Source organism: Podarcis vaucheri (genome assembly GCF_965113315.1).
Source record: "Podarcis vaucheri genome assembly, chromosome: 14".
NCBI lineage: Eukaryota > Metazoa > Chordata > Lepidosauria > Squamata > Lacertidae > Podarcis > Podarcis vaucheri.
In genome coordinates, this window is record NC_138752.1 from 28,271,083 (window position 1) to 28,298,866 (window position 27,784).

Consider the following 27,784-nt stretch of genomic DNA (forward strand, 5'->3'; position numbering starts at 1 on the left):
TTTGCTCTTTATTTTAAAGCATCATTTACCAAGCTAGTACAGACGAAACGTTTAGAGGGTTCCAGATCAGCAAAGCTGAGAGCTCACTTTAAGCTCCCGATTGTCCCTGTGCAGCTGCTTCTGTACCTGTGTCACATCTGATATTACATATGATGTCAGGTATGAGACTGGTGGATTTGTGGCAATGACCTCACAAGGCAGAATTGGGACTCATGCCAGGCCTAATTAGGCAGTGGGCCATAGATTCCCCACACTTGCTGATCCTTCAGCCTCTGAGATGTTTGGAACAGAGTCCTCCAACCCATTTATTCATGACTTGCCACTTGCTCTTCACCTTGACAGTTTGTGTGGGTTGATTGACCAAGGAGAGGAAAACACTGCCCAAACCAATCTTCTCCCAAACCACAGTCACATCTTGCTTGGTTCAGACTTCAACCATGGTTTAGTGCTCAACAGTGGTTTAGCATTGACTTACCCATTGTGGTGCCCTCCAGCTTCCATCATCTCTGACCATTGGCCTCCAGCTCCTATTATCCGTGACCATTGGCTAAGGCTGATGGGAGTTGCGGTCCAACAGCATTTGGCAGCCATGATGTTGGTTAATCCTGATTTTAGCATTATGAGAACAAACCACTGCAAGTATCAGGCTTGTGCTCTTTTTCCTCTCTTGTTCACGTGCAGGGGAAGCTCGAAAGCTGCCGTTTCCAGTTTCTAATAAACTGCAGTTTCCCATTCCTTCCAAACATAGGAAACTCTGAGGAAGCCCAGTCAGATGGGCAGGGTATAAATTCTTCTTCTTCTTCTTCTTCTTCTTCTTCACCACTGTGCTTAGTTATCAAGGACCCGAAACCACAGTTTGATCTGAGTTTGTTTCAAGCTGGCACCTATGGTCACCTCCAGGCAACCTAACCTTGTAAAAGCTCTGACATGGTGGGATAGAGAAATGTGTGTTCATGTTAAAAGGTAAAGGTAAAAGGACCCCTGACCATTAGGTCCAGTCGTGCCCGACTCTGGGGTTGTGGCGCTCATCTCGCTTTATTGGCCGAGGGAGCCCGCGTACAGCTTCCGGGTCATGTGGCCAGCATGACTAAGCCACTTCTGGCGAACCAGAGCAGTGCACGGAAACACTGTTTACCTTCCCGCTGAAGCAGTACCTATTTATCTACTTGCACTTTGACGTGCTTTCGAACTGCTAGGTTGGCAGGAGCAGGGACCGAGCAACAGGAGCTCACTCCGTCGCAGGGATTCGAACCGCTGACCTTCTAGATTGGCAAGTCCTAGGCTCTGTGGTTTAACCCACAGCGCCACCTGTGTCCTGTGTGTTGCTGTTACTTTACACCAAAAACAGCAAAGATTCTTGTGAAGCATTTATCACAGTGTGTGTGTGTGTGTGTGTGTGTGTGAGAGAGAGAGAGAGAGAGAGAGAGAGAGAGAAAGCAGACCCTCCAAGTGTCCCTCTTTTCCAGGGACATCCCTGATTTACAGCTGTCCCGGTTTCTGATTTGATCCTGGAATGTCCCACTTTTGCTTAGGGTGCCCCTATTTTCATTCGAGAAATGTTGGAGGGCATGGCCTTATCTGACCCCCAAGCCGTCTGAAGGCAATCCTGTATAGGAAAGTTTGTTTTATGTTTTTATATATGCTGGAAGCTGCCCAGAGTGGCTGAAACAACCCAGTAGGAATATGTGGGTTTTAAAAAGTAAAATTATCATTGTGAAATGGGACGTCCCTATTTTCATCGGAAGAAATGTTGTGTATATGAGAGGGAGGGAGTTTACTTCTTTAAAGTCGCAGCAGTCCCTCTTGAGTCTTTTTTTACGTTCATAACCAGATTTGCACATCTGGGGCCTAGCCCGCTTCGTTAAGGCCTGAGCTCGCTTTGGCTTTCCCGTTTCCATGGAGACGGGGCGGTTTGTCTCCCTCCCTTTCCCGCGCGCTGCTTTATGAGGTAAAAAACTCGCGCCACGACGCCACACAAAGAAACAAGGGCCAATAAGCAAGGAGGCGGTGACAGCAGAGAAGGAGTGAAGGCTGAAGGCGGCGAAGGGCCGCTGTCCTGTCCCCGCCCCTTCCCTCCCTAGCTCCATCCTGATTGGTTGGATTTGAATAACAGCGGGCCGCGCAATGGATGTTGGGAAGCGGGAGGGAACGTTCAAACCGAACCTTCGCCAACAGGGCTGCGAGAGGGAGAAAAAGGACGAGCGGGGCGGCCTCGGCGAGATGAAGGCGGCCGCGTGAGTGACCCGGGGCGGGTGGAGTGGCGCCTAGTTAGAGGCCCCCCAGCCCTCCCTTTAAAGTTCTCCCTCCCTTCCTCTTTCCCATACTATTTTCCTCGAACAAAAGCGCCCTTCTATCGTGCAGATTCATGTCTGAGATACTGTACTTATCTGCATTCATTATCTCTCTAGCTCTCTCTGTATCTATATGTCATAAAATATATATGCTGCTTGATTGCAAACTTTGTTAAACGATCTACAAAAAGTATAAAACAAAAAAAATGGGTATAAACAGTTCAACAACTATTTAAAACGTTGAAAAAAATAAAAAGCAGCGACAAACAGATTAGAATACAGACCATTGTTTTATGTATCTGGGTAGACTTGTCTAAATTAAGATGTTTTAACATATACACGCATATGTTTATATAGATAGTTGCCGATTATTATTGTACAGTAATTAATTAATTGCCTTCTAAAGCACTGTCTCAGTGAGATTTACAGATATGGCTTCAGCAATTTGAAACACAAAATAATGAACACATTTAAAAGATTAAAAATTACTTGTGTGTATATAAAATCTTGTGTGTGTGGTAGAGAGAGAGATACCCAGTTGGTATCTGTTTTAGATTTGAATTGATTTATATGTGCAATGGTTTTAGCACTATTACCTATGTAACTGTTCTACTTAAGTAAATATATTGAAAATTGCTTTGGGGTGCCTTGTGAGAAGTGATTCATAAATGAAATAAGATTGAAAAAATTCTCAGATGTGTATGCATATAATCTCTCTCACTCGCTTTATAACCTGTATATCAATTTATATACCGGTAAATAGCATAGATTATATATGAGAGATTCTCTCTCTTGTATTTGTATTGCTTGGTAGCAGGCTGTCTTAACAGGAGAGATTGGAAGCTGGGCTGTATCTGGCCCTGAACTGTTTCTGTTCTAGCTAGCCATAGTAAGAGCTGCTAATAGACTTATAAGAATTGGTGCCTGAGTTTGTTTTATTTCCTCTCCTGTATTTGTTCGTCAATTCCTTTTGTGACATGTATTTAATACTGTAAGCTTGTAGGCAGAGACTGTGTTTTTAGTAAGCTGCTGTAGGAGCCTTTTTGGCTGAAGAGCAGGGTACAAATGCTCTAAACAAGCAACTACATAATCTATGCACGCTACTTTAACTAAATCAGGGACATATCTCTAAACTGTGTTACAAAAAAGTGTTACTAGCTTTTTCCAGAGTGACAAATGGCAAAGGAAAAAAGGTTAGATTCTAATACAGTAATGACCTTCAACTTTATGCATTTCTATCATTTATAAGCACTGTGATACTACGACCATACAATAGTTAAAAGCAACAGGTTCCTGCCATGAAATGCTAGTTTAAAACAAATGATGCTCCTCTCCAGGCATCAGCTGTGTCATATGAAGGCAGAAACATTCCAGAGTCTAGTTACAGATAGGTAGCCGTGTTGGTCTGCCATAGTCAAAATAAAAAAATTCCTTCCAGTAGCACCTTAAAAACCAACTAAGTTAGTTCTTGGTATGAGCTTTTGTGTGCATGCACACTTCTTCAGATACACTGAAACAGAAGTTGCCAGATCCTTCTATATAGTGTGAAGGTGGGGAGGGGTATTACTCAGAAGGGTGGTGGGAATGGGAGATTGGCAGATAGCTGAGATGAGCCTGTTGCCGACTATTAACGACTGCAATAGGTCTTACAGATAGCTGAGATGAGCCTGTTGACGACTCTTACCTTGTGAACCAGCTCACTATCTACAGTGGTGCCCCGCAAGACGAATGCCTCGCAAGACGGAAAACTTGCTAGACGAAAGAGTTTTCCGTTTTGGAGGTGCTTCACAAAACGAATTTCCTATGGGCTTGCTTTGCAAGACGACAATGTCTTGCGAGTTCCTGCTGGTTTTTTCCCCTTTCCCCCCTTTTTCTAAGCCGCTAAGCCGCTTATCAGCTGATCCGATCAGCAGATAAGCTGCTAATAGTGCTAATCTGTCAATGGGCTTCCTTCGCAAGACGAAAAAACCGCTAGACGAAGAGAATCACAGAACAGATTCTTTTCGTCTTGCGAGGCACCACTGTAATTTTTAAGAGCATAGGAGATGATGCTGGCAGAGTCCAGAAGGGATGAAGCCACCTTGACTACCTTTTCTTTTAACAGAGTGGAGGGATATAAACAAAAGAAATATGTGTGCTCTGCTGTTCCTCCTGTCTCTAGTCTCCTCTGTGTTTGAGATTCTTTTTTTACATGGACTTCAACTCTAGCAGAGCATTTAAGACTGGCCTGGAGTCCATTCTAGATTGCCTTTAGCTGAAAGCCACAATATTGGAGAAGGAGGGGTGTGTGGGATTGCATATCTTCTAAACTAAAATGCTCTGCATGTGATATTTTGTTTAAGTAGCATTAGTAGTGCAGTGCCTTTCTGCCTTAGCTGTTCTTATCAATGAAAACTATTTCACATGGCTTGTGGTTGACAAGGTGACTTGAAGCATGCTCCTGCATTATTGTCACACTGATCCCAGAGCAGTCAGGTTATTTGTCCCCTGTGTGCCTTGGTTCTTGATTGGCTTGCCTGATGGTTTTTCTTTCTTTTGTTTCCAGGAAAACCAAAACTCCAAGGAAGCCTGGGCAGAAAAATGGATCTAGCAACAATTTGAAGGACCCTGTTGGGGTAAGTGGCTGATACAGGGGATGGACATGGGATGTAAATGCAAACCTCATGTGATGTGTGTTTTTCTAGATGAATAGGTGAGATGCTCTGACAGCAGATCAACATAGGCAGAGTCCGTAAGCAAATAAGGGCATAACTTCATGTTTCCCATGAATATTCTCTCTTTCACCCATTATCTGCTATGACAATTAATTGGGGTCTCAGTCAGAGGTTCCCTTCACAGCTTTGCTACTTTTATTTACTTTTATTTCTATCCCACATTTTCTTTAAGATACTCAAGGTGGCATTCATGGCTCTCTCACTCTCCATATTGCCCACACGTCTACCATATGGGGCAGGGTAGGCTGAGAGGCAGTGGCTGGCCTAAGGTCACCCATTGCATTTCCCGATCAGGTGGGAATTTGAACTTTGTTCTCCTAGGTCAGGGAGATCCCCCTTGGATCCTTTCACATAAATACATCAATGGTTAGACTGGTTTAGGTATACTGTATAAACATGTGCTAAAAGAATAATGGCCTGTGGTGACAGCTGACCTTTAATTTGGCTGATCTTTCTGATGCTACAAGATGCTCGTTAGTTTTGTCACACAGTCCTTTGTGAGAGCAATAAGTGGAAATATGTTTTAGGTTTTTTGTCTGTGGTAGACACTGATTCCCAGCTACATTAAAAATCTTGGATTTCTGTCTCTGTGGGAGGTCCTCACTTCCAGTCCTGAGGGCAAATTTCTTGGTTCACAGAAAGAAATTATTTTAATGAAAGATCCAAGGAAATCAATTTTGCTGTTGCCTCTTCTCTTTCCAGCATTTCTTTCCAGTGGTCCTCTTTAGGGTTCTTTCAGAAACACCTTTTATATTTCTGCAAACCGTGGGTCGTCTCCCCCCCCCCCCCAGCCTGCTGATACCTTCAGCCTTCTGTGTTGGTGCATTTGTTTTGGCTACCTAGTGGTGGGCTCTCTTCATCCTAAAATGGGGGCTAGTGGTGGAAGTTTCGTTTATCTCACCTGCTAGGCTTATTAAGACTTGGAATCTGCAAGCTGTGACATTTCTAAGCACTTTTTCCTCAGGTGTACTGCCGGCTGCGCCCACTCAGTGTGCCAGACCAAGAATGCTGCGTAAAAGTGATCAATACCACAACAGTCCAGGTTCACCCACCAGATGGATACCGAATTTTCCGCAATGGGGAGTATAAGGAGGTAAAGCCTGCTGGAAAGTGGCCAGCAACCAAAAGCTGAAAACTGAGGTTCTGTTGAGTTTAGGTTTGGATCTGCTTTATCCTTTAACATTTGCAGGGAACTTTCTTCCCTGGAGGACAAATTAAAGCTTTGTAAAAGGCAAAACTTGTAATGAGAGGACAAGTGCCCCTCTCATGGGACATAACAAAGAGCTCCTCTGGATCAGACCAAAGGATAGCCTAGTCCAGTGTACAACCAGATGCCCCTGGGAAGCCCGCAAGCCATGCATGAGAACAATAGTAGTCTACCGCTTCTCCCCAGCAGCTGGTAGCCAGAGGCTTGCTGCTTCCCTTGACTATGCTCAACTACTGCTTGAGATGGGGAACTAATAGGATCTTGGGGAAAATTAGAGTAAAATGTGTTTATTAGGAATTAATATGCTGCAGCAATGCTAGACATCCTCTTATCAGCCATTAGGCAGGAGCCCTAGTATCTATTTTTAGATGTCTATTGAAAACCTTGTTTTAGTTCAGCAAGCCTATCTAGATATAAATTATGTGTATTTATTTTTAAACATTTTACTGCTTTTATCTCTGTTATTGATAGTTATTTTAGATTTGCTTGTTTTTCAAAGAGTTTTGCTGATTTTATCTGCATTTTAGTGATATTTTTATTACATACTGTGCTTAAAGTTTTCTGAGTAAGCAATCAATATTTTTTTTCTAAAAAAAGCAAGACATAATTTGAGGTCTAGAAACAGCAGCAAAGTGCTTGCTTGTTGCTTCATAACAGCTTGTTGTCTTCCTCTTCAGGTTCAATATTCATTCAAAGAGGTTTTTAATGTCGGTGGGACTCAGAAACATGTGTTTGATGTTGTTGCCAAACCTCTAGTGGATGATCTGATTCATGGGAAAAATGGTACGAGAGGATAGTACATTTCATGCTCTAGCTGATATCTAACCACTGATCTTTCTTTTTCTAAACTTGCTTCATTTCCTCCTGCACATTCTGCTATCACTTTCCAAATATTGATTAGGATCTACTTTATTTTGTACTGATTAAAAGCATATATGGTTTGGAGTATGTTCAGCCCAAATACACCTATAATCATCCAATCTTAATTGAATAAAATACTTCATTTTGTGGAGGTCGGTGAAGCTTAAAACGCTTTCTTCATAGCTGCACCTAGACTGAGGAAATCCTTATTTGAAACGGACATCTGTTTTGACCCTGCTGGGTAGAGAAAGCTTTTTAAAGTTTGTGTTTCTTTGTTCTGCCTGCCTCTGTTGTATTGTTTGTATATCATGCATTTATGGTACAGTTTGATTCGTTGTAAGCCCAAGTGTTTTTTTTGTGAAACAGAAGGATGAAGTAGACATTTGCCTATAAAATGTTCTCTTTGACTCCTAGGCCTCCTTTTTACATACGGTGTCACTGGGAGTGGGAAAACTTACACCATGACTGGTTCTCCTGGTGACGGTGGCCTGCTTCCTCGCTGCTTAGACATGATCTTCAACAGCATAGGATCTCTGCAGGCCAAACGATACGTAAGTCTCTTCCTACCAAGTCTTGGTGTGTAAACGGTTTTATTCCCATTGCCACATGCTTAACTTATAAATCATTGAATGAACAGGTTGGGATGCATTGCATTTAAAGACACACAATGCAGGTAGAGAAGAAGTCCTGAAAGGCAGGGTAGCCCCCTGCAAACCACTTGGGTGGAGTTCAGAGGGTCTCTTTTGCACTTACTGCTTACTCTGTAGCTAAGAGAGTTTGTGCTTCTTTTTGTAAAAGGCAAACTGAGATGAAGGGGAAACAATCAACAGCAAAAGTTCAATGTGTAAATCTCAACGTATTTTCTGATGAGTTCTGAATCAGTGCTCCCCATTATGAATGTTAGAAACTTTCGTTGTTGGTTGGACAGGCTTGATTATTAAATTTCTTTCCTGCCCTTCATCATAAATGTGAAGAGGAGAGCCGGCACAGGGTAAGCCAGGGTTCAAATCCCTCAGCTATTTGAAGCTCACTGGGGAACCCTGGGCAGTTGCTATCTCTCAGCCTAACTTTCCTCACAAGGTTTTTGTGAGGGTAACATAGGATAGGGAGGAGTCAATGTATGCTGCCTTGAGCTCTTTGAAGGAAAAGTCAGACCTAAATGTAACAGATAAACATCAAATCAATGAGCTTGGGGTTTGTAACAACAATTTAAATAAAATACAGTGAGATCAACTCTTCCCACTTTTAACCCATGATTAAAATATAAAACTACCAATATCTCACATACCTCTCTCTGTGCAGACCCAACAGAATGACAAAGTATGACAGAAGAGGGAGGTGTTCCAAAGGTGTGGGGCAGGGCTATCACTAAGAAGGCCCTGAATCAGCACTGCCCCTCCCCACCACAGTTGATCTTAAGGTCCAGGCACGTGAATTTTGAAGGATGTGAGTTTGAGTAGAAATCTTCAGCTGGTGTTGGCTGTCCTTCCTGCTTCTCAGGTCGAGAAGGTCAGGTCTGAGATAGCAGAGACCACTGGCCAATAGCCTAATTGTGACACTATTAGTAAAATAAAATTGCTACTTTCCTCTTGGAAAGACTTACCTTATTTCTGAAAACCTTTAACCTCAGGTGTTCAAGCTGGATGATAAGAATGGGGTTGAGGTGCAGTGTGATGTCGATGCTTTACTTGAACGTCAGAAACGAGAAGTTTTTCAAACTCCAAAAACTCCATCTAGCAAGTAAGTGCAATGGGCGGCTGGGACACCCTCATCCCATCAGGGACTGCCATAGATCCGTTGTCGAATATATCAAAATTTCAACTTGCTGTGCTATTTTTTATTTTAAAAGCAGGCGGCAAATTGACCCTGAAATAGCTGATATGATCAATGTCCAAAACAACTGCAAAGCGGAAGAAGTTGATGAAGACAATGTTTACAGTGTGTTTGTCTCCTACATTGAGATCTATAACAACTACATCTATGACCTTTTGGATGAAGGCCCCTTTGACGCCATCAAACCAAAGTGAGTAAACTTCCTTCAGCCTGGCTCTCTGAATCTGACAGCTAACCAGATTATAGCTACATGGAATGTAAGTGACAGAATTGTGGTCTGGTGTTTCGGATTCCAAAAAGTAAAGTTGGAAATAGATTCCAGATCTGATGGTTTATGCCTTGGGGAACAAATGGATTGTGTCTGTTTCCAGAACATTGGGCTGAGGTAGTATTGAGGAAATGTTTCTGTAATAGTGAACATTACTGTGAAGCAGTGTCATGCTTACAGATGCATTGCAGAAGTCAGCTTTGGTACCAATATGGGTCTTACCTAGCCTTGGCGTAGGCACTATTCTCTTCGTCAACATTTCTTCGGCATCTTTGGTCCAGGGTTATGCAGAAGCATCACTGAGCACACTCCTTTTTTCTGAGGCTGGCATTGCCCACAAACAAAAGTCTTCCAAACTCTGGTGTTTGCTGGCTGCCTGCATAGGAAGTAACCCCAAAACAGACTTTTAGGAATGTTCCAAAAACATACAAATTCTGCCACAACTTCACCTAAAAGTCACAGGCATACATTCCAAAAGCAGAAAATGTCTTGGGAAAATGTCTGAAAAGGGTTGTGTAGTGGGAGAAAGGCGGTGTGGGCCTGTAACACTTGTAATTTCTTTGCTAGGTGGAGCAGCTGTGGCACTCCAGTGCGAAGTGCTGACTTTATGTATGTGCACAGGTTATATTTTCCTCTTGTTAATGTGCAGTTGGCTGTTTTGCACTTAGTGAAACTGGTGTGATGTCTCCCATTGGCTTTTCTTCCCTGCAGCTTGTTGTTGATAGCTGACATGTACCTGAGTGTTTCCCTCCCTATATGAAGTCTGAATGGCTTGACCTTCCCTCTCTTTCCCTTCTTGCCCGAATAAGCTAATCCTGCATGGCAGCTTGTGCTGTAGCTGACCTTGGCGTGGTTAGTTTTTGGCTTCCCCTTGCTAGCAATAAGTATGTTGATGCTGGCCGACTCTCATTGACACCCTCACTCTTACAGACTTCCCCAGTCCAAAATTCTCCGCGAGGATCAGAACCACAACATGTATGTTGCAGGATGCACGGAGGTGGAAGTCAAATCCACAGAGGAAGCTTTTGAAGTCTTCTGGAGAGGTAGGAAACTCCCTGGGCTCCTCCAAAGTGCTGCCCTTGTGGCAGAGGACTGCCACAGAGGAAAACATCTGCCACAGAGCTTCCTGTTCCTGTCTGTTTGAGCCCTGATAGGATAGACGGTTCATAATGTCCAGTTCTTTGTCTTCTGAGAGCAGCCAGGCAGGTGCCTATAGGAAGCCCAAGCAGCAGAGCACAAATGCAACAGGACTAGCCCCACCCTGAAAATCAGTTGCTGAGGGTGGGGGCAATACCCAGTCCTTGTGAAAGCACAGTTGGCATAACTAATTGCCATTGATTGCATTATCCCATGAATTTGTCTCACACCTTTTAAAAACCACTTGAGCTAATTGCCCTGTTTTGTGCTCATGCATATTCCATAAGTCACACATTGTGTCTAGCACTTCCTTTTTTCTGTTCTGTATTGACTGCCATTGAAATTCATTGATTAACCCCAACTTCCAGATACAGGAGAGGGAAAAAATCGTTTCCGTGCCATTTGCAACTTGATAAATCCCCCACATCCTCCTTAAGCTGTCACTCACACAACCAAAACATCCCTCCCCAAATATATTGACTTCTGGGAAAAAATGGTGCTCCAAGCCTTGCCCCTTTTGGCTTCCTTTTCCTGTATGTTTTTCTAGCTTGGACCACCTTCAGCTATGGCTCCTAGAACTGTGTGCACACCACGATGCACCAACACCTGGAATGCTATTGATTGCTATGTGTTCAGTCTCTGCTAGATTAAAGGACTTTTTCCTGCTTTCTATCAAACAGGCCAAAAGAAGAGGCGCATTGCAAACACTCAGCTCAATCGTGAATCCAGCCGTTCCCATAGTGTGTTCCTGATCAAACTGGCCCAGGCGCCACTTGATGCCAGTGGGGATAATGTTCTACAGGTAAAATCAAGAGGGGCTAAGGAGAGCACAGCTGCTCTTTTCTCTCCCCCAACCCATTCCCAAAAGGTAGATCCATAAAATGACTCCCATCTGATAGCCAAGGTATGGGATGTAGAGCTGGCTACAGGTCTCCCAACCAAGGCCTTGAAAGAGCTGCTGCTCTTTTCAACTTGTGGAGGAAGATTCTTTTCTCTCATTGTGGTTGTTTCTTTATTAAAACTATGACTCCTTCCCTTCTCTTGCAGGACAGAGAGCTGATAACCTTCAGCCAGTTATCTTTGGTTGACTTAGCAGGGAGTGAGAGAACAAACAGAACCAAAGCAGAAGGGAACAGACTACGGGAAGCAGGTAGGGGTTGTGACTTCCTTGTCCAAGCTTTGCCACCCTTTTCGGGCATGAAAACGAAATCTAGCTCCATTCATGAAAGCTTTCCATTGAAGCCTGGTGGGAAACTGTATTCTCTGATAGAGCAAGGAGGGCATTTCAGTTCCTTTGGGGTTGCCCCCCATCAGGAGTAGGCGGGGCTAACTTGGCCCAGACTGTGCCCTGCCTTGTGACTACAAAGGAGGATCTCTGTTCCCCCCACCTTTTCTTTCTAGATCCCCTCCCTTAGCAGGGACTTGGGTCATTTTCACAATCAGAGGGTGGGGATTGTTTCCCATCCTTTAGCTTATCAAGAAGAGAAACAGCAACCTCTGCTGCAATGGATTTAAGCTATGAGCACTGCCAGCCTGTCTCTAGTGCCGGTGGGCTGGCTCTCTTCAGATGACCCAAGCAACAACTAGAGTGCAGCTTGTGTGTGCCAATCCCACTGACAGTGCTTCTAAATCCCCAATAAATCTCCTCCTTACTCTGCCAGAGAAAACAGGCTTTTCTTACTGTGCTTAGGAGAGTGAGCAGAGCATTTGACTCACCCTGCTAACCTCTGATTCTGCTTTGTCCTCTTGGATGATTGGCAAGTGGCAGTGATGGGCAGGTTAAGGCCATCAGGGACGTTTTTTCTTATGCCTTTCTTAAATGGAGTTTAACCAGAATAATGGCTTGTCACAATAGCAGCCTGTGATAGATTTTCTGTCTTGGAGAAGGAGCTGATAAAAGGTTTTCCAGTGAACTTGAGATCCCCCAGCCTCCGAGGGGAAACCCTTGGACAATAACAATGGACTGAAATAAATGAAACTGGGCTTTGATATATTGGCTGATTAATGCTGTCCAAAAGGTTCTCTTCTGAGTTTCAGGAAGAGGAAGCTGACAGTTCAATCCCCTGGACTGGATGTATTTAAGAAGACAGTGTGGGCTGGTTGAGGGCAGACTGAGATTGTGGGGCAGTGCCACGTTTGCCCAAACTGGCTAGCCTCCACTACAGTCCAGTCTGAGAGGGCCTCCTGGTGGGCAAAATATATAGAAAGTGCCCTTTACTCTCCCGAGAGCAGGAAATTTACAGTATGAAAATGTCCCTGTTTTTTCAAACCATGTATTGTGACCAAGGCATGGTTTGGGGTGAATAATGGGCTACACCTTTCCCTTTCCCCTCCAGGTAATATTAACCAGTCCCTAATGACGCTGAGGACCTGTATTGAAGCCCTGCGGGAGAACCAAACTTATGGGACCAACAAGGTGTGTGCTTGCTCCCCATTTCTGTGGGTCCCCCTCTCCCCTGGCAGTCTTTCTTCCTGATAACTTTTTTCTTCTTTAGAACTTAAGGACTTTTTTCTTCTTTAGATGGTCCCTTACCGAGACTCTAAACTAACCCATCTCTTCAAGAACTACTTTGATGGAGAAGGCAAAGTGCGCATGATAGTCTGTGTGAACCCAAAGGCTGAAGACTACGATGAGAGTTTGGTAATCTAAATCTTCTTTGAGCTTCCTTGCTCTCATCTTGCTGAAACTGGGATGAAGGGGAGGGCTACCTTTATTTATAAGAACTTTACATCTGAGGAGGCTGGTCGACCCAAATAATGAAGCACAAACCTGCTCTGTAGTGGAACTACCTTTTAGAGCAGAATTAACTTGTGCTGCGTCTTATAGGGTGGGTGGGAGGGAGAGAAAATAATGTGAAATCCTTAGATCTTGCATACGCAAATCTATTGGTGTGTAATTAGGCTTGACTAATGTCTCCATTTCCTGTTTAATTGTGTTGTAAAGTACCAGATCCTACATACTCCCATATATCATTATTTTGTAGCAAGTCCTGCGATTCGCAGAGCTCACCCAAGAAGTAGAGGTTGCGAGGCCTGCTGAGAAGCCAGTCTGCGGCTTAATCCCCGGTCGACGGTTTAAGAACCAGGCCTTTCGGGAGGAGCTCTCACGGCAGCTGGAAATCCGAGGTGGACCGATTGATGGAGGTAAATCACAAGAGGCTACTTAGAGTGCCCAAAGCGGCATTTATCAAACAACCAGCAACATAGACCTCTCATTCTAGTTTATTCAACTGTCTTAATCCTTCCTGCTTTGTACACACATACACAGAACTGCCTGAACATGGTGTTCTGGACCTGTGTTCTCACATTCAGTGTTAGCTGGGTAAGAGCAGCAGGGGTGGAGGAAAAGGGTTAAACTACCACTGTTTTCTCCTCCTCCTCTGCTGCAGAGCCAGTCCCTTCTCACAGAAGGCATCAGGGTATTGTTGCACTTCAGCCACTGTATCATATGAGGTTTGGCCTAGAATATACGTGTGTGTGTGTGTGTGTGTGTGTGTGTGTGTGTGTGTGTATTAACCCTTAAGGTCTTTTTGTGGTTATCTTGATAGGCGTGCATTTAAATTAACAGAGTGCCCTGTTCTAGCAACCCTCCATGCACCTGGGATCCAGGCTCTGTACAGAGCATCCTGGCAGCTATTCCTCCTGTTGGGAGCTTGCCAGAGCCCTGGCCAAGATATGTTCTTGAAACAGCTGCTTCATTGTCTCTTGCAGATCGGGAGCGGTCTATCACAGAGGTGCTGCTGCAGAATTTCCCCCCAATGTCTTCCTGCGAGCTTCTGGACATCCATGATGACCAGACCCTTCCTCGACTGATCGAAGTGCTTGAGAAACGCCATCGCATCCGGCAGATGCTGTCGGAAGAGTTCACCAAAAACGGTGAGCTGTATGACTCCTGGCCAAAAGTCGTTATGCAGGCAGCTCAGGGTGCTTCTGCCTTGGAGGTAACTGACCTGGTGTCCTCCTGTTGCTGCTGAAGTCCACTTCTTATCCTCCCTGGCCGCTGGCTGGGGTTGAAGGGAGTTGGAGTCCAATAATAGCCGGGGGCCACCACGCCTCAGCTATTCCATTTTTTAAAAAATTCATCTTATGAACACAAGGTTGGATGGCGGCTAACAGATTGAGGTTGAATCCTGACAAGACAGAAGTACTGTTTTGGGGGGACAGGAGGCGGGCAGGTGTGGAGGATTCCCTGGTCCTGAATGGGGTAACTGTGCCCCTGAAGGAGCAGGTGCGCAGCCTGGGAGTCATTTTGGACTCACAGCTGTCCATGGAGGCACAGGTCAAATCTGTATCCAGGGCAGCTGTTTACCAACTCCACCTGGTACGCAGGCTGAGACCCTATCTGCCTGCGGACTGCCTCGCCAGAGTGGTGCATGCTCTGGTTATCTTCCGCTTGGATTACTGCAATGCGCTCTACGTGGGGCTACCTTTGAAGGTGACCCGGAAACTACAACTAATCCAGAACGCGGCAGCTAGACTGGTGACTGGGAGCGGCCGCAGAGACCACATAACACTGGTCTTGAAAGACCTACATTGGCTCCCAGTACGTTTCCGAGCACAATTCAAAGTGTTGGTGCTGACCTTTAAAGCCCTAAACGGCCTCGGTCCAGTATACCTGAAGGAGCATCTCCACCCCCATCTTTCTACCCGGACACTGAGGTCCAGCACCGAGGGCCTTCTGGCAGTTCCCTCACTGCGAGAAGCCAAGTTACAGGGAACCAGGCAGAGGGCCTTCTCGGTAGTGGCGCCTTCCCTGTGGAATACCCTCCCACCAGATGTCAAAGAGAACAACAACTACCAGGCTTTTAGAAGACATCTGAAGGCAGCCCTGTTTCGGGAAGCTTTTAATGTTTGATGTATTATAGTATTTTAATATTTTGGAAGCTGCCCAGAGTGGCTGGGGAAGCCCAGCCAGATGGGTGGGGTATAAATAATAAATTATTATTATTATTATTATTATTATTATTATTATTATTATTATAGTTATTAGACAGAGTTGTTCCGCCAGGCCTTTGGTCAGGGCGCAGCCTGACTCCCTCCTCTGGCAACCTGCACATAATTCTGCATAATTGGTTGCCATCAATTTGATTTAATTAATTTTATAATGAAATATTTTAGATTGTGTGATTATTTGACTGATTATTTGATTGTTGTTAGCCGCCCTGAGCCCGGCTTTGGCTGGGGAGGGCGGGATATAAATAAAATTTATTATTATTATTATTATTATTATTATTATTATTATTATTATTACAAGAAAGGGCCTGCTGGATCAGGCCAATTGCTCACCAAGTCCAGTATCCTTTTCTCACAGTGGCCCAACCAGATGAGTGTGGAAAATAGGAAGATCTGAGCCCAACAGCACTCTCCCCTTCTCTGGTTTCCAACAACTAGTATTCAGAAGCATTGCTGCTTCCAACTGTGGCAGCAGAGCATAGCCATCATGGCTTATTCCCATTCATAGCCTCCTCCATGAATTTGTCTAATCTTCTTTTAAAGTCATATAGGTTGGTGGCCATCACTGCCTCTTGTCTGAGTGAGTTCCGTAGTTTAACTGTGTGTTGAAACACTTTCTTTTATCTTTCCTGAATCATCCGACACTCAGCTTCATTGGATATCTAGCCATTGTAGTCTTCTTGCTTATACAGTTGTGCCTTGGTTCTTGAATTTAATCAGTTCTGGGAGTCCATTCAACTCCCCAAACGGTTCAAAAACCAAGGCGTGGCTTCCAATTGGCTACAGGAGCTTCCTGCAGCCAATTGGAAGCCACATTGGACGTTTGCTTCCAAAAAAAGTTCGCAAACCGGAACACTCACTTCCAGGTTTGCGACATTCGGGAGCTGATTTGTTTGACAACTAAGACATTTGACTACCAAGGTATGACTAGTTTTAATGTATCAGATTCTAAACAGGAATGCCTTATTTTCTGATCAGAAGATGCAACTGGTAGTGAATTATCCTCGTATCTACCACTTGAAGCACTTTGATATTTTCTTCTCCTCTGGTTTCTGTCACATGAGGGTTTCCACATACTTCCCATTTTACAAATGTGCTTCCACATCTTTGGAGAGATTCCTTCATTTTATTAGCATGCCGCTTTTCCACAAAGAAATCATTCTCAAAGCAGTTTACAACAAAGAAAACAGGAGGGCATTTTGAAGTAAACACTGCATTTCATAATAACATGGCAAAATACAACGGTGGCATATATAACATACAAAAAATATATAAATATAACAAGATTATATAAACAACATCCATCCTCTTAAGGGCAAAAATGGTAAGGGAGCCTTATGCTTTTACTCTGGTCTTAGAAACACATCCCATAATGTTGCTCCCATGGGATGACCCAGGCTTCTCTGGAGAGTTGGCCTAATCTAGTCAGTAACGCACCTGGGCATGGTCGGCCAGTTGGTGCCAAAGAAGGCTAGAACTTTTTAATGTATGCAACAACAGCAGCAAGAACACTCATTGCGAAGTATTGGAAGACACAAGATTTACCCACCAGGGAAGAATGGCAGATGAAGTTGATGGACTACATGGAATTGGCGGAAATGACTGGCAGAATCCGAGACCAGAGAGAAGAGTCGGTGGAAGAAGATTGGAAAAAGTTTAAAGACTATTTACAGAAATACTGTAAAATTAATGAATGTTAGAAAAATGTTGGAATGAAGTTATATGGCTTTAGTAGAAAAGTTATAAGGAGTTAAGTATAAATAGATTAATAGAGTATTAAAGGGAAAAATAAGGTTAGAATGAGTTAAGATAATTTTAGGCTAGAAAACAGAGGAAGATGGAAAGGAATTGCTGAAATAATTAATAGAAGTGGAATACAAAAAGGGAGGTGTGAGGAGGTCGTGGAAATAAGTGAATGAAAGATGGAATAATGAAATTGTTTGATTTATTTTATTTTGTTTTGTTTTGTTAGTTTAATGTATTGTATTGTATTGTCTTTTTAGTGTTTAAATTTTTGGAAAAGTAATAAATATTTTTTTTAAAAAAAAATAATCCAGTCAGTAACGCAGATTGCTTTTTCTTTTGTTGCAGTGCATTCTGTCAAGGGGATGCTTCAGGAGCTTGACTCCAGTATCGTCTCCAAGGAGAACTATGCACAAGTTAAAATGGCCGAGAGAGAAAAATTTATAGCAGCCCAGAAAACTGAGATCGAACGCCTAGAAAAGAAAGCAAAAACTCTGGAATACAAGGTTTGGGTTCTGTGCCTTTATGTTCTTTAAGCATGCGGCCTATTTCACATAAGTCTAGGAGTGCAGCATCTCAGGCCCAGAGGCCAAATGCAGCCCTCCAGCATTCTCCATCTGGCCCCTAGGATGCTACTCAGGACACACCCCTGTTAACTCTGCTCCTTGAGGGTGTTTGCCTGGCTGGAATGTGTCCTTAAAACTTGAGAATGCCATGTGTGTGTGCATGGAGAGAGAGAGAGAACTTTCTGGTTTTTGTATGGCTGGAGTGTGGCCTGTGCATAAGAGTCTCTATGGTTCTGCCCACCACTGACTGCTGCCCTGCTGCCCACAGGATGGAGTGCAAAAGGATCCCTGTTCTCCTCTCCCCACCCCAGTGCAAGTGGGACTCTTGTAACTTGCTGAGCACTATGCTAACCTAGAAGTTGCAAGTATGATAGCTTTTTTGCCCAGCGGTGATCATTTTTGAGGCTGTCGTCTTGAAACAGGGGTGTCCTCTTAGCACATGCCTGACAGCTTCAAATTATGCACGTTTTGACATTCAGTTGCAGTGCAGGTTCTTTTTTTGCCCCCAAACCTCCCCTCTATTTTGGATGTAAGGGTGGGTGTGGATATGGAAGCATGGGGGTGTGAAAATGAAGTTCTGGTAACAGAAAGTGGACTTTGTCTTACCAGATCGAGATATTGGAGAAAACGACAACAATTTACGAAGAGGAGAAGCGCAACTTGCAGCAGGAGCTGGAAAGCAAGAGCCAGAAGCTGCAGAGACAAGTTTCTGACAAGCGCCGCCTTGAAGCACGGTTGCAAGGCATGGTGACGGAGACAACAATGAAGTGGGAGAAGGAATGCGTAAGTGTTGTGTGTGCCCACACACTGGGGTAAATACTGTTTTGGAGGCAAGCTGCTTGAGGCACAATCCGAATGCTTCCAGGCAGAAGTTCCTAGGACCCTTCATATTGAATCAGACCATCGGTTCATCTAAGTACTGTCTACACTGACTGCCAGCAGCTCTCCAGGGTTTCAGTCTTTCCCAGCCCTACCTGGACATGCCAGGGGTGGAAGCCATGACCTTTTGTATGCAATGCACATGTTATGCTACTCCCTGCTCCCTGTCGTTTTACCATGAGGCAGTGCTGGAGATCATTTGAGCCATTCCCTGCTACGCATTAGGGGTTTTTGAATGTTTTATGTAGTTTTATGTAGTTTTTCAATTTCGTTGTCCTGCATGGGACAATGACAATAAATATATCATATATCGTATGAGAGCTGGCAGGAAAGGGTTAATGCAGTCCGTCTAGTTCTCTGCTCTGCCTCCTATGCAGAAGGAATTGAGCTGTTGGACTCCTGGCTAATTTGGGAAGCTCCTGCTGATCTATGTGGTCCGCTGCTTATTTGTGTGCATGAGATATATTGATTTTCGTTCCTGGTTTTTGTGTTTGTGTGTGTTTCCCCCCTCAAGCCTGATCAAGAGAAAGGTACTTCTTTGGGTGCCCATGGCATGTTGAGGACTTTTGTTCGTTCATTCTCTTCCTCCCTACCATGGCTGCAAAGGCATCCTTGGGTGCCTGTACCATGCCCAGCAGCTCAGTCTCTTCTCTACTGGGACAATATGAAAGGGATTTGAGGAAGTCTGCATGTCCCAAAAGCTTTGCTGACTTGAACTCTCTGGTTCAAGCAAAAGGGGATCCTATCTACCCCCACCAAGGGCCCAGGGAATCATTCATCTGTGTGATTGTGGTGTCCATCCCGCAGGAAAGACAGTCTTTGTGCTGCTGCTCAATACCTGCAAGGCTCTTTGGGCGGGGGGAACATGTCCTCTTCCACGGGCCCATAGCATCTTCTCTTCCTGTGGTTCTGTCCGGAGCCCTTCCTAGCACCACTTGGCTCTCGCTCTCTCTCTCGCAGGAGCGGCGGGTGGCAGCCAAGCAGCTGGAGATGCAGAACAAGCTTTGGGTGAAAGATGAAAAACTGAAGCAGCTGAAAGCCATCGTCACGGAACCCAAGGGCAGCAAACCGGAGCGGCCTTCTCGGGAGAAGGATCGGGAGAAGCCCCTGCAGAGGTCCCTGTCGCCTCCCCCAGTCCCTGTAGGTTGTCTTTAAGTGTCTCTTATGTGTGTTTGTCTGTGCGTCGGGCAGAAGCATTAGAGAAGCTGAACTGTTCAGCCTGGGTGGCTTTCTGGGGCTAGGGGATTTTGTAGTCCAGTAAGGGAATTTGGCTGCGAGTGCGCTGAGTCCCTGCCTCTGTTCCCTGCTTTTGTTCTTTCCCCCAAACCCTCTGTAAATCTGCTTAATTCAGACCAATAGATCTGGGGGCCACGGTGGGTGTCTGCCTGTGCCGGAATCTGGGGGCTGACTCTCTCTTCCCTCTCCTTGTTTGCTAACTGCACCTCTCTTCAGTTTTCTAGTCCCTGTGTCACTCAGCTCCCTAACACCACCAACTTGCCTGCCGCAAGCCAGCCACAGCTGCACAGGCGTTCTAACTCCTGCAGCAGCATTTCGGTGGCCTCCTGCGTCTCGGAATGGGAGCAGAGGACGCCTACTCAGAGCAGCAAGCACCCCGGCGGTGGTGGCAGTGGCGTGCCCAAAGGCAGGAGTAGACCTCAGGAGCTCCAGCAAGCTAGGCACTGTGCCATGTCAGACAGAAGGCGAGGCATGTGCTGGACCGGCGCCCTCGAGGTCCCCAGCGCTAGAGAGGCTCTAGAGGTAGAAGAGGACCTGTGCTGCAGGGTTAGTGCTGCTCCTCCTAGCGGGGCTTGACGCTGGGGTGAGCCTGGCATAGTGGCTCAAGGGTTGCCTTTCCCCATCCCCTGAAAGCCATGGAGAGCGCAGCAAAAGCAAAATTGCGTGAATACAATATATAAGAATTAAAAGAAGCAGTAAAAATAAAAATTTAAAAATTAACATGCATAGTTAATTTGCTATCTCCCACCTTCAGCTGCACCACAGATCCACTGTGGACCACCTGAATTAAGCTCGCGGACCAGTTTGGGACTTAATTTTGGAGCCCAAACAAAACCTTTCTAGGAGATGGATTCTAGCCAGACTCTGCTTGTCCCATGGCTGTAAGCTTTCCTGCATCTGGGGCTGGGTAGCTACTTTTAATTGACTCTCCATTTTAAAGATCTGAAATATGTTGTATGCTAGACTTCTCAACATGTAAAACTTGCATCTTTCTTGCTTTAAATTGCTATGAGGTAGCTTTCCAAATACCGTATTTTGCGCCCCATAGGATGCTCCGGCCCATAGGACGCACCTAGTTTTTTTGGGGGGAAATAAAGAAAAAAACAATTATTTCCCCCCCAGGTGCGGGGCTGGAAGAACCAGGTCGGGGAATAGTGGGAAGGCACGCTCTGCCTCCCCGCTGTCCCCCGAGCTTGTGGGGCTGGCAATGGGGAGAAGTGCGCTGATCCCGGGACTGCAGGCAGCTCTGCACCGCCATCCCGAGCGGGGCGGGACTTAGCGCCCCGCTCGGGATGGCGGCGCAGATCTGCCTGCAGTCCCGGCACGGGGCGGGAGTTAGCGCCCCGCTCGGGATGGCGGCGCACATCTGCAAGCACCCCGGCGGTGGTGGCAGTGGCGTGTCCAAAGGCAGGAGTAGACTTCAGGAGCTCCAGCAAACTAGGCAGTTCCGGCACGGCAGGCAGCTCTGCGCCGCCATCCCGAGCGGGGCGGGACTTAGCGCCCCACTTGGGATGGCGGCGCAGAGCTGTGCTGAGCCGGGGACTGCAGGCAGCTCTGCGCAACCCTCGGAGCAGGTCTCCCGAGGGTTGCGCAGAGCTTCCTGAAGCCTGGAGAGCGAGAGGGGTCGTGCGCACCGACCCCTCTCGCTCTCCAGGCTTCAGCGAAAGCCTGCATTCGCCCCATAGGACGCACCCAGATTTCCCCTTCATTTTTGGAGGGGAAAAAGTGTGTCCTATAGGGTGAAAAATACGGTAGTTGAAATCTCTTTCAGTTGGGATTGTTTAAAGCACACACTTAAATCTGTTGCCAGCCAGTCCCAAACACATGTCAGCTTGCTTAAACATCTTCAAATAGTGAAATCAGCCTGTCGATGCAAATCAGCTGTAAATCAGAAAACTTATACTGTACTTGCCTCCAATCAAGAGTTCTTGATTTTCTTTCTCTGCATCAATCAAGGGCAATCAAAACTTTGGAAAGTGCATCTGACAGGCTGCAGTGGTGTTTGTGTCACACTGTGTGAATCTGCACTCGTCTTTCCCATTAGCCGTGCTGATGAGAGTTGTAGTCCAGAAGGATAGGGGGCACCAGGTTGGGAAAGGTTCTTCTAGAGCCCTGGGGTGCTGTGTGGACCAGTATAACTAACAGGCTAGTTCCATGGAATGGGGCAATGGTCACTGTGGGCAACAAGGCTGCTACAATGCATTGTTGTAGGCTAAGCATAGGTGACCATGGAGGCAAAGTTCATGGGCTGTAGCTGATGCTACTTCAACTCAGAGTACAGTGGTGCCTCGCAAGACGAAAAGAATCCGTTCTGTGATTCTCTTCATCTAGCGGTTTTTTCGACTTGCGAAGCAAGCCCATTGAGAGATTAGCGCTATTAGCGCTATTAGCGGCTTTTAGCGGCTTATCGGTTTATCGGATCAGCTGATAAGCGGCTTAGCGGCTTAGAAAAGGGGGGGGGGGAAACCCCGCAGGAACTCGCAAGACATTTTCGTCTTGCGAAGCAAGCCCATAGGAGATTCGTTTTGCAAAGCACCTCCAAAACGGAAAACTCTTTCGTCTAGCGAGTTTTCCGTCTTGCGAGGCATTCGTCTTGCGGGGCACCACTGTAGGCCCATTGGCATTAATGAGCTTCAGTGAGTCATGCCCAATAACTTTAATGAGTCTACTCTGAGTAGGACAAGCATTGGATACACCCCTATGAAATCTTATTACTTAGGTTTTCTGGGATGTGAGGAATGTGGGGTTGCCCCATGGTTGAGCCACCTGCCCCCATCAGTCCTGACCATTGGTTATGTAGGTTGGAGTTGATGGGACTTGTAGTCCAACCATGTGGAATGCCAGAGGTCCCCCACCCCTTGCCTTCCCCTCTGCCCTACATCAAGGGCTTCATGAGAAAGGAATTATAAGTGCATGGAGCTGCCCAGGCTATTTGTCCCTCTGTGCTCTGGTATGAGAGGGGCCTTTCCTGTCGCTTCTAGTTTGGCCCACCCAACAACCAAGACCATAGATGTAGTCCTGGGCCTTCTGCATCCAAAGCTCTTGAACTACATGGTCCCTCCCCAAGCTGGTCTTCTGGGTTCCTGTTGCTCTATAGCCACATTACACAGCTGCTTATGGTGGCTCCCATTGAGCACATGTCCAGCAGTCATGCTAATGGGAGCTGTGGTCCAAAGCATTGGAAGATTCACAAGTGGGTGAGGACTGTCCTGGGAAAACCTGGTGGCCGGGGCAGCTTGTTGGACCTTATAATGGTGATCAGGCCTACTTGAGAGCAAAGGTTACCTTGTCCCAACATTTCTCCTCCCCACTCCCTGTGTGGCTGTGAAACAGCATTTTACCTCTGGAGCATTTAATCTGAGTGTCCATCAGCAGGGCAAAAGGCAAAGAGGCAGGAACGTTTGATGCTCAGCCAACTTAGGAAATCTTTGCAGGTGGGGGTGTTGCATTTGTCTTGTCTTTTGTGTGCATACTTGATTTGGCCTATTGGAATTGAAGAGTTTTGCCCATGGACTGACCCCACCCTCCTTGCCCCCAGCCTGGTAATGTGCCTGCGTTCAACACTGTTGCTCTAAAATCAAGACTACTTGTTATCCTTTGCTCTTCCTTTTCCAGCTCTTCCACCCTCCCCAAAATACTACGATTGCACCTATAAGATTTATGCATGACACTGAAGGGATATCTTAAGAGTTGGGGATGAGAATAAAGTGACTAAAGATTTTGAATTGCTTTGTTGACTTGGCTCTCCAAAGATAAGCTTGGGTGAAATTTGCTGCTCATCCCCTTTTGCATCTCTCTCTTCCTTTTGGGACCCACTTAGAATGCTCCGCCAGTTCGCATCCGGCACAGGCGCTCTCGTTCAGCTGGGGAGAGATGGGTGGACCACAAGCCTGCCTCCAATGTCCAGACTGAGACAGTCATGCAGCCCCACGTCCCCCACTCCATCACAGTGGCGGCTGCCAACGAGAAGGCCCTAGCCAAGTGCGACAAGTACATGCTGACCCACCAGGAGCTGGCTTCCGATGGGGAGATTGAGACAAAGCTCATCAAGGTAAAGGGGGCCAGAAATCAAGCAGGCAGGCAAGGGAGCTTTCCCAAATGTCTGCCTGTTTTCTAACAAAGTCCTCCAAGCAAACTTTGAGGCTTGTTGGGCTGCAAAGCAGCTGAACTCTTGTGGGGCCATTAGAATTCTACACATTTAGAGCAGAGGGGCATGTGGAGAGATGCATACAAATGCATATTGCACACCATTAACTGGCATGATTTCAACCTTGGGCAGTTGAAAGCTGGCCGGCTGAAATCCCAGAAATTAATTGCATGCAGGGCAGAGAGCTCCAAAGCTCCTTTTGCACTGAGTTTTCCTGGCATGGAAAGTGCTTTTTAATCTCTCAGACTTGCTTACTGGGCTCAGAGATGCCCTTGTGAGATCTCACGGGAACTCAGATGGCCCTGCGAGTTCTTGTGAAAGCATCCCAGAGCTTGGCAAGAAAGGCAGGGATGGTTGCCTGGGGGCAGTTTAGGGGTATGTTTTTAGCATATACGTGCCCTTCCTGGAATGCAGCCCCCCCCCCGACGTGATTCTACTGCATCAATTTACATTTTCACTGCCTTCAAACCCAGGCTAGGCTTCCTAGGCTGGTCTGGCCTGATCTATATACAGTGGTGCCTCGCAAGACGAAATTAATCCGTTCCGCGAGTCTCTTCATCTTGTGGTTTTTTCGTCTTGCGAAACACGGCTATTAGCGGCTTAGCGGCTATTAACGGCTTAGCGGCTTTAAGAAAAAGGAAACAAACTCACAAGATGTTTCGTCTTGCAAAGCAAGCCCATAGGGAAATTCGTCTTGCGGAACGACTCAAAAAACGGAAAACTCGTCTTGCGCGTTTTTCGTCTTGCGAGGCATTCATCTTGCAAGGTACCACTGTATCTGTAAAAATGGAGCACAGTTAAAACAATACAAGAGTGGGAACCTCAGCTGCCCCCCTCACGATGCAAAGAGCTTCTTCACTGTTCCTGTCTTATAGGGTGATGTTTACAAGACCAGAGGAGGTGGCCAGGCAGTCCAGTTCACAGAGATAGAGACCCTGAAGCAAGAGTCTCCAACAGGGTGAGTTTTCTAGCCCAGATTTCTTGCCCTCTTAAAACGCACAGAACCAAGATGTCCATTCATGGGGCTTCTCTTGCTCCTGGGAGTAGGGGGAGGGCCCAGTGAGACCGCTGTAACTTAGTATCCTGACATAAAGTATTTATGTTTAAGTTTTTTAATACGTTGTAAGAAACTTGGAGAACTCTGTGTACCCAAGGCTAGTAAATAATATGAGGCAGGTTCCTGCTGCAAGGCCAAGAAGTGCATCTCCCAGTGGATTTGATCAGACTTGAAGTTTTCAGGGCAGGATCAGGTTTGATGAGCAATCCTTTAAACTAACCATTTGCTTTTTCCAGATGAGTAGCCATAAAATTCAATACAAACATAGAACTATCCTTAAAACAGGCTCCATTTGAGATAAAGGTATAAAAATACTCAGTAAACAGACAAAAAACATGGTTGTCAGAAAATGATGGCAGTCTTGATGTGGGGGGCAGGTATTGCTCCCCCACCCGTTAATCTGTGACTAGTTCACCTAACCTCTGGACAGGGGGTTTGACCTTGAAGGCCTTGGCTTGTGAACCAGCCAGGCGCCCTATTGTGGCTTGCTTCTATCAGCTGGACACAGCTTCCCCTCAACTGATGTTCCTTTGCTTCTTCCAGCCGCAAGCGAAGATCGTCTCCCTCTAGCCGTTCACCTGCAGAGGAGGGTACAGAGTCCGAGTGGACAGATGTAGAAACAAGAGTAAGTTCCAGGGAGGCCCTTCTTCGTGTGCCTCCTCCACGAGAGATCCAGAGTGTGGCCATACGAGAACGGGCCTTTTCTGCAGTGGCTCCCTGTTTGTGGAATGCTCTCCCCGGGGAGGTTCGGCTGGCACCTTCATTATACACCTTTAGGTGCCAGCCAAAAAATTTCCTCTTTAACCAGGTCTTTGGCTGATTGCCATCTAGTGCCCTTTTAAAATGTGCTGTGGAAGGGGGGGGATTATTGGGTTGTCGTTTTTATTATGTATTTTGTGATTTTATGTTGTAAATTGCCCTGACAGGTATAGAGCAACATACAACTATATATTTTTTGTTATTGTTGTTATTATTATTATTACAATGGTACGTTGGGTTACATACACTTCAGGTTACAAACTCTGCTAACCCAGAAATATTAGCTCGGGTTAAGAACTTTGCTTCAGGATGAGAACAGAAATTGCACAGCAGCGGTGCGGCGGCAGCGGGAGGCCCCATTAGCTAAAGTGGTGCTTCAGTTTAAGAACAGTTTCAGGTTAAGAACGGACCTCCGGAACGAATTAAGTACTTAACCCGAGGTACCACTGTATTAGTCCTGGTGTAACCCGGGGGGGCAGCAAAGACTGCTTCTGAGTTGCCTCTTGATCCCATGTGGTCTCTCTGTGTTTCTCTGTCCAGTGTTCTGTCGCAGTGGAGATGAAGGCAGGCTCTCACCTGGGGCCTGGATACCAGCACCACGCTCAGCCCAAGTATGTTTCTCTCTCCTTCTCACCCCTCACTCCTAAATACTGAACCAGGCTTTCTGCTTCCCTAAGCTTGTAGCTTTGTGTTCTTGAGAAAGCTGGGTTTGGAACCAGAACCAGGCTTTCTGCTTAGGGCCTGAAGACGGAACAGGAGCTGTGCCTGGGAGATGTTGGCTTTGGGGTGGGGGGCAGAGGGGGCAGAGTTTATTATTGAGGTTTGGCCTCTTGCAGATAGGTGCCGACCAAGCTGTGAAAGTGATCTCTTCAGCTCAGGGGACGAAAACATGGCAGTTTTACAAGACATGTTAACAGGCAGGAAAGAGGGCATCAGAGGTAAAAGAAAAGAAAAAGTTACTGAAAGTTCTGAGTGGGGAAAAGCTATCATCAGGACCTGGAGAAACCTCTAAGGTAGTGCTGAGTTTGAGTTACAGAGAAGGCAGGATGTTCCATAGGACAAGGAAGCCTGCTCATACTCTACACCCCCTCCCCTCAGTGGCTTCTGGATTTCCTTGCTGGGTGTTGCTCACATATATTTTACAGCCGCACAGGCTAGAATCCTTTTTTGTCCTCTGTGGGCTGCCAAATCCTGCCCTGCCTTGGGCAGTTGCTGCTCCCTACGTCGGCCCCTCCTGACCAATTGGCTCAACTGCAGAAAGCTTTTCTTGAAGGTTTTGTCTGCTGGGTAGGGGTGGGGTAGATGTTGGGATGCGACGGCAGCTCCTGGAGCCAAAGGGCCGGAAATAGCCTCTTGCAGGAGTCTCTGCGGGGGCATCAGGAGGTTTTGGGAGCTGCCTCATCGCAAGGGGCTCTGCTTGTGTGCTGAGAATTTTACATCGATCATGACCTTCCAACTTTGGTATGTGTGAGGGATGACCACAAACCTTTCTTTCCTTTGCAGGCGCAGAAAACCATGAACTATTGGAGATTCCTTCTAGGACTTCTTTGGCAAAGGGATTATTTGCAGGCCTACATATGCTAGGCAAGGAAAGAGCCAAATATATAATAAAAGTACATTTTTTTCCTTTGGCTCTCTTCTGTTGTGGCATTGAAGAAGACAACCTTGTTTTGTTCTGTTACCTCTTGACTGGATACAAGACTCCCTTTCATAGGGCTCAGCTGTGTTCCTTGCCACCTTTTTTGTCTTCTTATGGGTATTTTTATGAGACTGTATTAAAAATGTGCTGCTATTTATTTAGCTGTCCTGATGCACTTTAGAATGATCTTGACGCCTGTTTAGAATGGCAGTCCTGCCCAAGCTTTCAGCTGGGAATGGCTTTGTCCTTAGACTGGGAGCATCTGTGCCCCTGCAAACCGGTGGAGAAGGCCTTCTCCTGCCAATGTATTCTGAGCAGTGGGAAGGATGAGGCTCTCGGCGCTGGCTACCTTCTCTCTTTGTTTTGTTTGCTATGCATGATTGTAACGGGGCACGATGAGTAGACATCTGTGTAGGAAGGTGACTATATTCACGTGTGATATATATGTATATTTTAAAGGGCTGAATTTGCCAATAAATTTTCACAGCATCTTG

The 27,784-nt window shown here is 46.0% G+C and overlaps 1 protein-coding gene across 9 annotated transcripts; it reads left to right on the forward strand.

The window, feature by feature from the left end:
* Nucleotides 1–122: 122 nt before the first annotated feature.
* KIF23 (kinesin family member 23) lies at nucleotides 123–27,784 on the forward strand. 9 transcript variants are annotated; one of them, XR_014213403.1, is made up of 25 exons: nucleotides 2,000–2,234; nucleotides 4,837–4,906; nucleotides 5,970–6,098; nucleotides 6,890–6,995; nucleotides 7,488–7,624; nucleotides 8,704–8,813; nucleotides 8,923–9,096; nucleotides 9,742–9,783; nucleotides 10,105–10,217; nucleotides 10,992–11,113; nucleotides 11,359–11,461; nucleotides 12,648–12,727; nucleotides 12,833–12,952; nucleotides 13,296–13,455; nucleotides 14,023–14,187; nucleotides 17,356–17,513; nucleotides 18,183–18,356; nucleotides 19,413–19,592; nucleotides 19,905–20,234; nucleotides 23,509–23,739; nucleotides 24,711–24,793; nucleotides 25,436–25,517; nucleotides 26,192–26,262; nucleotides 26,488–26,589; nucleotides 27,155–27,784. XR_014213403.1 is itself a non-coding variant. In XM_082198384.1 (24 exons), the coding sequence occupies exons 1-24, from the start codon at nucleotides 887–889 to the stop codon at nucleotides 27,168–27,170; spliced, it is 3,033 nt and encodes a 1,010-aa protein (XP_082054510.1). In that variant the 5' UTR covers nucleotides 123–886; the 3' UTR covers nucleotides 27,171–27,784. The 9 variants fall into 9 exon arrangements, 8 of the variants coding, with proteins under 8 accessions (XP_082054510.1, XP_082054509.1, XP_082054515.1 ...); XM_082198384.1 differs by lacking the exons at nucleotides 2,000–2,234; nucleotides 26,488–26,589 and adding an exon at nucleotides 123–963; XM_082198383.1 differs by lacking the exon at nucleotides 26,488–26,589 and having other exon boundaries at nucleotides 1,999–2,234; nucleotides 8,926–9,096.

Bases quoted from the DNA above. Each gene is read 5' to 3' on its own strand.
- KIF23 (XM_082198382.1), top strand. From the start codon at position 2,125: ATGGATGTTGGGAAGCGGGAGGGAACGTTCAAACCGAACCTTCGCCAA. The intron at 12,953-13,295 runs GTAATCTAAATC...ATTATTTTGTAG, and splicing joins AAGACTACGATGAGAGTTTG to CAAGTCCTGCGATTCGCAGA. The intron at 13,456-14,022 runs GTAAATCACAAG...TGTCTCTTGCAG, and splicing joins AGGTGGACCGATTGATGGAG to ATCGGGAGCGGTCTATCACA.